Source organism: Ipomoea triloba, chromosome 7 (genome assembly GCF_003576645.1).
Source record: "Ipomoea triloba cultivar NCNSP0323 chromosome 7, ASM357664v1".
Taxonomy (NCBI): Eukaryota; Viridiplantae; Streptophyta; class Magnoliopsida; order Solanales; family Convolvulaceae; genus Ipomoea; species Ipomoea triloba.
In genome coordinates this window covers 4,957,915-4,968,823 of record NC_044922.1, presented here as the reverse complement: position 1 = coordinate 4,968,823, position 10,909 = coordinate 4,957,915, and the positions used below count along the sequence as shown (strand labels likewise).

The 10,909-nt window shown below is 34.2% G+C and overlaps 1 protein-coding gene across 4 annotated transcripts; it reads right to left on the bottom strand.

Moving 5' to 3' along the window:
• Window positions 1-1,924: 1,924 nt before the first annotated feature.
• Window positions 1,925-9,984, bottom strand: LOC116025274 (mitogen-activated protein kinase 9-like). 4 transcript variants are annotated; one of them, XM_031266449.1, is made up of 12 exons: window positions 9,785-9,984; window positions 9,109-9,151; window positions 7,355-7,763; window positions 7,135-7,262; window positions 6,935-6,994; window positions 5,981-6,130; window positions 5,734-5,889; window positions 5,480-5,617; window positions 5,314-5,387; window positions 3,024-3,119; window positions 2,639-2,945; window positions 1,925-2,360 (listed from the first exon to the last, which is right to left on the bottom strand). In XM_031266449.1, exons 2-12 carry the CDS (start codon window positions 9,109-9,111, stop codon window positions 2,238-2,240), a joined length of 1,644 nt encoding a protein of 547 aa, XP_031122309.1. In that variant the 5' UTR covers window positions 9,112-9,151; window positions 9,785-9,984; the 3' UTR covers window positions 1,925-2,237. The 4 variants fall into 4 exon arrangements, with proteins under 4 accessions (XP_031122309.1, XP_031122308.1, XP_031122311.1 ...); XM_031266448.1 differs by lacking the exon at window positions 9,785-9,984 and adding an exon at window positions 9,381-9,608; XM_031266451.1 differs by lacking the exon at window positions 9,109-9,151.
• Window positions 9,985-10,909: the final 925 nt, after the last annotated feature.

Below are 10,909 nucleotides of genomic sequence, written 5' to 3'. Positions count from 1 at the left end.
ATATATATATATATATATATATATATATATATATATATATATATATATATATATATATATATATATATATATATATATATGTGTGTGTGTGTGTGTGTAATATAAATATCAATTTCACCTTTTAATTGAAACAACATACATCCTTCAATTCGTGAAATCACCTGTAATCAGTGGACTATTCGGAAATATATGATTGGCCTACTTTGGGTAATGCTATAATCGATTTTCAACTAATTTATAAAGTTAGGTACAAGAGTACAATTTGGGAGGGGGGGGGGTGATTTAAAATAAATATAAACATTATTGAAAATGTTTTCAATTTATATTTAATTCAAAATATGTTGAAAATCATTTTTAAAATATAACAATTACATTAAATTAGATTTTTTGGCGATGATGAAAACCGCAGTCACTATCCGATAGTGTATGTCGAGTAAACCTTGCTCTTATATAATAGTCCACAAGTTACACGGAAGAAAATTGGAACTTTTTTGTTCACATTGATGAGAGTTAAAATTGTATAAAGGGCATGTTTTTATTATTTTGGTTTAAGAAATATTTTTAGGTGATATAACATTTTCGGAATCTCAAATAATCTTTTTTTAAAAATTGTAGAGAATGAAATTTCCATGAATGTGAATGAAAATGAACTGAAAAACCAGGCATATGAGGTTAGTTATGTAGTATAACTTGAAACCGATATCCTCTAAATTAAACATTTAGATCTTTAAATGCAAGAAGATATTTAGAATTCCGTAAGAAAGTATCTAGTATTTAGGATCTCATCAAAGTGACCAACTATCCTTTCATAAAAGTCTTAATTTGAGACTTTTGAATTACATAAATCTCATGAAGAAGTTAACATTCAATATCTAAAATAAACCGGGAAGACCAAATACAATGAACTTCAAAGCATTATATATATTGCTTTCAAAATTAATAATAAGGTTGGACCACATAGAGAATTTGCTTGCTGGCAACAAACTCAATCATGCACAACTTGTATGGCCTTTCAACTCTTTCAACTTAAACCAGACGTACATCTCCTCTCCTCTTTCCTTCTTATCCTACAAATTTTCAACACCTATTTTTTTGGGCTACTTCGTTTTATGGTCTTCCTCTTTTTTCTTTTTTTTTTTCTTTTTTTTTTCTTTTTTGCAGTGAGTACTATTACGTGCATACATATATGTACCACCATAATCCTTTCAATGATCAATATAGATTTTTTTATTTCGATTATTCGCAAACAAAATGACAAATTTAAAGTGTTGGGCAAAAACTTAAAAGGTTGAATCTAACATAATGACAAAGAAACTTGCCTTAAATTTTTTTAATTTTTTTTAATATTTAAAACTCATAAAAAGAAAAAAAAAAGAAGTTAAAACTTGTTTAAAAGAGTCGATTACAATCTTTTTTTCACCAATTGCAAATTTGAGCTTATTCCTATTTTTAAAAACCTATGAATTAAATATACACCACAAATAATTAAAAGATTAAATACCACACTTACAATTCAAAACTAATAATATAAAAGATTAAAAGATTAAATACCACACTTACAATTCAAAACTAATAATATAAATTTTCAAAACATAATTATTAGTAATACTGAACAAGTAAAATATTTTTACAATATAAGAGTATATAGTATATACTCCACACAACAGTATCCAATGGGACATGATGTGTGTATAATTAACTAGCTAGTTGCTAAGGGTGTTTATGGACCAGAGAATTCTTCATTTTTATGGAGACAAAAAAAAATTCAAAATATGCATCTCCTATACATTTCTTCAAATTTAAAAACATAATGGACTTGCAACTAAAAATCCCTTCTAAAGTTCCCCAAATTGAATCCAATAGAAACTCTACAAAAGAAACTACAATATCAAACAAAAAATCCGAAAATCCTTTTAAACAGGAATGAGAATAAGAATAACATGGATGGAGAATTTCATATAGGAATATGAATGTAGCATTTACTATTGAGACAAACACTAATTACAACTGCATCGGAGCATTACAACCGAAGCAGGGGGGAGCACATAATAATTGTTGATAGAAGAGCAGCAAGCGCCAACTATAGTATAGGCATACAGCACTAAGTAGCGATGGCTATAGGAGCATAAGGTTGCCAACATCATAGTCGCATCAATAGTACAACACAACATAAAAAGGTTTAAATTACCAGGAATTAGTAGAGAAGTTAAAAACTTCCATCCATCCATATTGAAGAATCAAGCATACAAAGCTGTTAGCTCCTTTGACGATCTACCAATCCCATTGTCATATTGCTTGCAAGCAGCCAGCTCCTTTGACGATCTACTGATCTCATTTTCATATTGCTTGCAAGCTGTACCCTGGGATAAAGGCAGATATATACGACAGTAATGAAAATCTTACACCGGCCATTATCCCTAGCTTCCATCTTCGGGCGCTAATACTATTACTAAAGATCATGAACAATTTACAAAAGTCGCCTTCACTCTGTCGTGAAGGAAGCAAAGGGCGATGCCTCGATCCTTCAGTATGGATGGGGACAAGAAATAAACTAATGGTATTTGGAATTTCAAAAGTTTTCATCAATTTTCTTTGCAAGGGTATATGTACAACGGTTAACGGATTAGGAGACACTTACCTCGCAGTCCTCCCATATGGCACCGACACACTTGGAAAAGCTAATGCTGGAACTTCTTAGTAAGCAGCGTGCACTGTTGTTTGTTGTACAGTGACCATTCTGAGAACGCTGCTTACTGTTGTTTGTTGTACAGTGACCATTCTGAGAATGACCTATATCTGAATCAGCAGCAGCATCAGATTTCTTATTCTTCTGTGATGCAGGGGGGCTAGGGAGACATCTGTGAGCGACTGCAGCCACAACATGCTGATCAAAATCACCATTCTGATCCGTATCCTCATCGTCTATGGTAACACAGACCCGCTCTCTGGAGATAAAACAATGACCTTTAGAAATGATACAGAATTCAATCATCAAATGAAGTGAAAGAGTAATGGTTTCTAACCTAGGCAAGGAAGCATATCGCCTTGGAGCATTTCTGACACTTTTACCATAGTGATCCTCAAGATTGTCAAACTGTTGCTTAAAACAATCAACTCCACTATAATAACAAAGTAAAATCCACGTGAGTGTAGGATGTGAATACAAACACAGCACCAGTGAGTGAGTTGTGAAGTGAAATGCTAGTGAATGACTGAAAACAATTGCATAATTAAAGGAGTATATTCAATCTCAAAATGCCATGATTTGAATGCTTAATAATATAAATTGCTAATATAGCCCATATGCCATGGTTTGAATGCTCAATAATATAAATTGTTGCGTGGTTTGCGAGCTATTACACAGGAGTGGAGTTCTACCCAGTGCACACTCTTGGGTAGTGACTGCAGATTTCCCTTATCACCCCAAAATAATAATAATAATAATAATAATAATAATAATAATAATAATAATAATAATAATAATATAAATTGCTGATATAAACCACCTTATGTAACCATTTTCCAAGTTGGACCACGATGTGGAGCAATAGAATAAAGCTATCCCTGAATAAGAACAAAGGTTCCTTTTTCCCTTCGAGACAATAGTAAAAGATGGAATAATAAAATTTGTGTGGATTCAATCTTAACAGGAACAGGGATGCCTGGTATTGCACAAATTGCATGGCATGTTATTGAGACAATAATCTTCCAACAAATAAAATACCACCTCCATTCTGAACTCTCCAAATGTAATGCACAAGTTACTCAATGATTACCAAGGGAGGGTCATAAAGATTTCACATCATTTTGGTCATAATGTCGGGATAATAAATGGCCTCCCATTCTGCATTATGTTTCAATGCAACTGGATGACAGCATTAGACATTTTTAAAGGCTTGGCCATAATTACACTCAATTATCAAACTTCACTGGTTTACCAGCATAACCAGTATCCTTTTACAAGGTGGCTTGTATAGAACACATTGGGAAACAAGATTAATCAGCAACTTGCCAACTCCTTAAAATGCCCATAGACATCATTGTCCCACAACGTGTCAGCTAGATCTGAATTCTGAGTAGATGCTTCAAGAAAATACTCTTGACGTGGCATGGGTAAGATTTTTGCACTCTCGTCCCTATGTTTTTGCCTCAAATCATTCAAACCCCTATTAAACTAATTTGGTACATTAACCCAAACATTCTTCAATTTGGTCACTTAGCCCACATTTTAAAGAACCCCTTACAAGACTGTTAAATGAAGATGACTTGGCAAATACCAATTGACCTGACCTGACCTGATCAGAAGTGTGACAGGTTGTAGAGCAACTATATATCCCATTCTCTCTACAAATTCTGTCTCCTAAATTGCATCTCACTTCATCCTTTCTCTAAAATCCTAAGCTACATCTCCCTCCCTCCCTCCCTCTCTCTATCTCTCTCTCTCTCTCTCTGAAACCATCCTATCACAGCATCATAGAGAGATGCTGCCTAGTCTCAAGTGCTTGCATGAATAGAAGCTTCCAAGAGATGGCAAGAGAAAAGGGGGACAGAAATTGATTATGGATTTTGAAATCAGTAGGGAAATAGAAAACAAACAAAAAAATAAATAAATAAATAAATAAAGGGTATGCTGCAAGCCTGCAACCCTGGACTTAGAAAATGTCAAGCATTATGCCCCACGAGGTCAACACAATCTCTGAATTGAATTACAGGCAAGGGTTAGAAGTTCAACTGACAATCTGGGGTGGCAGTTCAGGGAATGATTGGAGGAGAGAACTGTGTCATTGACAAAAAATTTGATGATGGTGCATAGTTTTTATCACCAGCAGATCTATCAGAAAAATTTGAGGGTTGCTGGAGCAAGAGATGTAAAAGTAAAACTCTGGAAACTTCTAATACCAACAGACCTCCAATTGTTCTTCACATACCTAACAAGTAGTAAATTAGGGATTGAATGATAAACATGTCAAACTGCTATTCTGCAAAGTATAAAATTTTAGGTGCTAGAATAAATCCAAAAAAAAAAAAAAAAAATCACTTCTGATTTTGCTGGTTGTGCACGGTACCTTTTAATTAATAATTTAAAGAACAAATTCCCTTCTAGAGTAAGAACTTCATAAAATGAAGACTTAAGAAGAAAAAGGCATGAAAGACTTCAAAAATGGATGTTGCATTAGAAGGAATATAATGAGATATATTTTTATCTTGATGATAGCTTGAGACCACCAGGAAAAGAAAAAATGAACATGCAGTGAGCTAGAGAAATAAAAAGCACCAAAAGAAATAAGCTTCTTAAAAAGGTCATTGCAAAACCTCGGATACAGAAAGCTAGTGTGATCAATTCCATGAAGATACTCCTGCAGCATCTGAGGATGGTACTCCAAAATCTGTGTTGTTAGATAAAGGTACCTTGTAAGTAAAAATAGAATAAAGGTATTACTCTGTATATTGAGAAAAGATCAGATAGCCAAATTAGTACCTCCCTGTATACAAGCTCCCTAATATCATCTTTTGTCAGTTTTCTCCTTTCAAAGTCAAATTCAAATCTTGAAATTGGCCTAGCAGAAGGTTCTTCTTCGACATTTGCCAAACCGTGAAAATATGGATCTGCCAATGCCTAAAGAAGAGATCAAAGAATCACCAATATCAGGATAAGAACAACTTTATTTAAAAAGTGCATAAGACATTTAGGAAAGTTATGCAAAATTTTCTAAACACCATTAATAATATTACCTCTTCAGCAGATGGACGATCTTTGGGATCAAATGCAATTAAACGTTCAAGTAGTCTAAGAGCTAGTGGGTCAATATCTGGAAATTTTTGCGAGAGAGGAATAGGATATTTTTTCCTCATGCTACTTAAATATCTCCTGGCCTTTTCATTTCGAATCTGCATATATTAGGTAATAATACTTCACTGAGATGCAGCCAAAGACAAATAGAAGTTTAGCAACTGCTATAGGTAAGAGGAGAGGGTGTACCCTTGAAATGGTTTCAGTGGAGGGAGTGCCCAGTAAATCAGTGATGATATCCAGCTGGTGGACCACATTTTTCCCAGGGAACAATGGTTTTCCAGTAAGCATTTCTCCAAATATACATCCTATGCTCCAGATGTCAATTGCTGGTGTGTACTGCAACAAATGCTATGAATTAGAAGTCCACTAAAAGATTTCTTAAGACCATTTCCTAATCAAGAACCATCAAGCATGCATAGTCAAGAATGAATTTAAACAGAAATGATTTGTTTATCTGCATTAAGAATCCCAATTGAAGAGATTCTCTTGATGGGAACAAAAACTTTTAATTTTACATTTACACAAAGAAAATGTCTTTTGTGCATCAAGATTCAACAATAAAACCCTGACATTTGTTTTCCCTCTAGATGATGCTAGAACCAGAAGAACAGATGGACAGTACAGGAATCACATGATAAATTAAACTTAGGACGAAGAGAGTTACTCTAGATGACAATCAAACTTTGTACTTGAATATAGAGATGTTACCCATACACAAAGTTTAACAACAAGGGCAAGACCAAATCATAACTAGAAAAATGATAACTATGAAGCAAATTAAACCAACAAAACAACAGTGCCCACTAAGTTATCATAATAGCACATTCAGATCCTTAAACCATCTAAGCTAGCTACCTATCAATATAAAACATCTCGGTGGTGATCGGGAAGTACAGACCATTCAAAAGCTATAGAGCAGTTGTTTATAGAAAAGAAGATAGTTTAACTTGGAAATGGAGTTCAGTTTAGAAGAAGTCATATAAGCTTAAAAATTTATTTATGGAGAAAACATGAGAGCATTAATCAAGATGATGAAAGCTCTCATGTTTGCCCCATAAATGAATTATTAAAGCTCATAATGGTTGCATGAGAAGAAGGCAGATATCTCTGCACAAACAATTGTTTGTATAATACACTTACTTTAGAGAAGAAGGAACCACAAAGTTCAGGAGCTCGGTACCAACGTGTTGCCACATAGTCCTTCAAAGAAGCAATAAGCTTTAGCATAACCCAGGAAATTAGAATTGTAAAAAGTGGGAATATAATTACAGTGCTTATGTGCATGAATTGCAATTGAATAAAACTAAACTCAGAAACTTTAAAGGAGAGGAAACACATACAGTCCAGAAAACAGCAGATGGGGCATCACCAAATGACACCCGAGCAAGCCCAAAATCACAGAGTTTCAATTTGCAATCTGCATTAGCTAGAATGTTCTTTGGCTTTAAATCTCGATGGAGCACATTTGCTGCAAAAAGAGAAGGCATTAGAAGATTTATAGTCATGTATGTAGAAAAAAAAATACTTATAGTTGTTTCTACAGCATGGACAAACAGCAACCTGAATGCATATACTTTAAACCCCGAAGAAGCTGATACAAAAAGAACTGGTAATGCTCAGGAGTCAGGTTGTCATTTGTCTTAATCACATGGTGAAGGTCACACTCCATTAACTCGAAGACAACATAGATATCTTTGAATTCTCTACGACATGGAGGCAACATTATATGTTTTATTTCTACAATATCAGGGTGTCGAAGCAGGCGAAGGAGCTTTATTTCTCTCATGATGCGAGTAGCTTCTGAAACATGCTCAAAAACATCATTGATCTTCTTGATAGCTACCTTCTCTCCTGTATGAGTATCAACTGCAGCAGCTACAACCCCATAGCTTCCCTTGCCAACAACCTCTTGGATCTCATACTGACTTGCCTCACCATATTCAGTGAAGAATTCCTTGAAAGGCATATTCTGCAATGTAAAAGATATAATACCTGAGCTAGGTTTTCAACTAAAACAAAGAGAGATTCAAAGTGCAATATAAATATATAATAAATAAATAATCAAACATAACAATAGAACAGGTGAAATGAGAATGATCTTCTACATCCTAGTTTTAAGCAAATCAACAACAGGTAAGAACATTTCTTTTGTTATTAATGTGAATATTATACATGTGAACTAAGTGGCAGAAATGCAAATTTTCAACAACAAAATGCTGCATATCCCCACCCACCCCCCGCCCAGTCCTACATATTGAAACTAAATGCCAAGCAGGCAATTCCCTTTGTGTCGCCACTCGCCACAGAGAATGAACTGATGCTGCTTGAATATCTACCCTGTATACTGTCCAGGCCATGCATTGTTCAATATCTAGAAGTTCATTCAGTTGAAGTAGATGGCGGAAAAGTGAAAGTGATGGTACAAACAACTAATCCAGTGCACTTGAAAACTGATGGTAAAATTCCAAACACTATGGATTTTAATGTTAATAAATGATGAGACTTTGATCAGTTACGTCAGATAGGAATCTGTTTGGCTTAAAGAAATCTTTGCTTCCAATGTTGATTGGGGTTCAAAAACACCTTGAACCTACTTTGTGCTTAATGTATTTGAAGCAAAAATTCATATAGGTCCATAATGCACTAATGGCAATCCAACCTATCCTCCTAATCTGCAATTAGTTATATCTTGCGGAATATACCCAAGTTTTTCCAAATTATTTGAATTAGAATAGCACAGTTTGATTCGATAAGCGCACATAGATTCAAGACAATAGGCCTTAACCTATTATCTGACTTGAATCTTCACATAATAGAATCAGAGGGCAAATGAAAGAGAGTTGTGCAAAGAAATAGTAGACCAAAGATGGTTTGAGACTTTGAATTGCAATCATCAAGTGAATCATATATTTATTGGGATTTCAAGGTTTATATTTCCCCTTCCCTAAACCCTAGGTGTGCCAAGCCAACAACTCGTATCAACTTAACAGCAGGTCACTTGGCAAAAAAGCAGTATCTATAAACAGAAAATAATAGTGCTATCTGGCTGAATAAGTACGAGGCCAGATCTTATATATTCTGTTTACATGCACAAAGTAAGGTGCTTAATTGGATAAGATTAATTACAAAATCATAAATAGATATAAATAGATATGTGAAATTTACAAGTGGTTTACTTGTATGCTTATTCTTCAAACAAATATGATAGTGATGTTAGATTACAATCATTAAAAAAAAAATGTTCACCAAATACAGAGATCAAAACAATAAAATTAAATATCAAGCTGCAAGATATACAAAATACAAAAAATTACCATTTTTAAGTACTAAATTGCCTGGTAGAATTTACTCCCAAACCTACAAGTGTGTCAAAACACAGAATAAGATGGAAAATGAACTCAGAAAATGCAAAACTCCATATCCATTGCTACACAACACACAGAAAATGAACACAGAAACTTCGAATTCACCGATATAAGACACATCTCCTAATAAACACAAACAATCTCGAAATCATAATTCCCAACAAGAAATGAAAAAAATGGAAATTCCAGTCCAAACAACATCATCACTGCAGAAAAATTACCTCCGATCACAAAAAATCAGTCTCCAAAAGCGAACCAGAGCAGCTGAGCTGGGTTCCCGGCGCTTTCAGAGATCGAGAATTTGTGAACTCAAAATTGCAAAATTACCACAAAAAATCAAAGCATAAAGCCGATGAAATAAACGTCCCCAAATCCCAATATATATCAATCTATGATCTATCTACTACACACGCAGCGACACGTAAATGTCAAAACAGAATATGTCAGCCAGCCCACACAAAATATCATATCATAGCGTTCTGAAAAAGTTACACATTTAATTTAATTTAATTTTAAAAAAATAAATAAATGCTAACCATATATTAAAGTGGTGGCCATAAGAAAATAATAAAATTGAACCAATCGATAGATCTTCGGAATCTATCCTAAAAGACAAAAATAATACCAATCCGCGTCCTTATTTTGCGAGCCTTATCTTCTCCCCTGTCGCCCTGTCAGTCTGTCATCACCATACACAAACTGCCGTCGAGATTCAATGTACATATACAATATGTGTGTATTTATACATATACATGTGCTCGCGCATATGTAATTCACACAATTATAGAGATCTAGAATGGAACAATAGAGATATAGAATGGAAAGGAGAAGCTGACCCCTCCGATTATAGATTATGATAGCGGCGGCTCCGTCGGTTGAGGAAGGGCGCGTTTGGAAGGGTTTTTGGAGCCTCCGTTTCCAACTCTAAATTTAAGGTCCTTTTCGACCCAGTCCAAAGACGGTGGATGAGTTATATTGTCAAATGGGATGAAGTAACCAAATATTATTCTTAGCTCAGTTTGGTTAGATTGATTGATTAAAAAAATCGTTACTCGATTATTTTAAAGTCTTATTTTAAAAATAAAATAATGAGTAAGAAGTTTACTAAGAGTTTGGTGGAGCAATTGTTGACTCTTTGAAAACTTTGAAATTAATGGAGTGACTTTCGATTTACCTCCTCCTGCGAGTCTTCGACTATTTGACAAAAACTCATAAAGCTTAGAATTAATTTAACATAAGCTAATGTATCCAATAAAAAAAAGTCATTAAATACTTGTATATTAATACTCATAGAATACTAAATTTATACGGAGTATCTCTTTTTCTTTTAACTATTCAATTTGTTTAGAGCGAAATTACTATGGTATCTCCAATCTCCCTGGTCAAACGTCGTCGTATTTTGATTTTGGACGACGAAATCCACCGAATGGACGGGAGTTGACAGCTTAACCATCGAAATTGGAATTTAAGATTGTGGTTATGATTCTTTTGAAAACGATTTCTATTTTAAATGGTGATATATGGTTGTAAATAATTTATTTTTGTTTTTAAATTTTCAGCCGACACATATATCATACATGTGTGTGTCGTGTTGAATCGATCACCGCAGCTTTTGGGATAAACCTCAGTGCGCTTGTGTTTTCCATGACTGCACCTGCATCTCTTCAAAATTACACATTTACCTTTGGGAGGGGGGGGGGGGGTTTGGTTAAAGATTTTATTTTTTTTTTTTAGGGGCAAATTTTTTTTT

Bases quoted from the DNA above. Each gene is read 5' to 3' on its own strand.
- LOC116025274 (XM_031266449.1), bottom strand. The intron at 5,890-5,980 runs GTACACCCTCTC...TAATATATGCAG, and splicing joins CCACTGAAACCATTTCAAGG to ATTCGAAATGAAAAGGCCAG. The intron at 5,388-5,479 runs GTACTAATTTGG...CTAACAACACAG, and splicing joins GGGAGCTTGTATACAGGGAG to ATTTTGGAGTACCATCCTCA.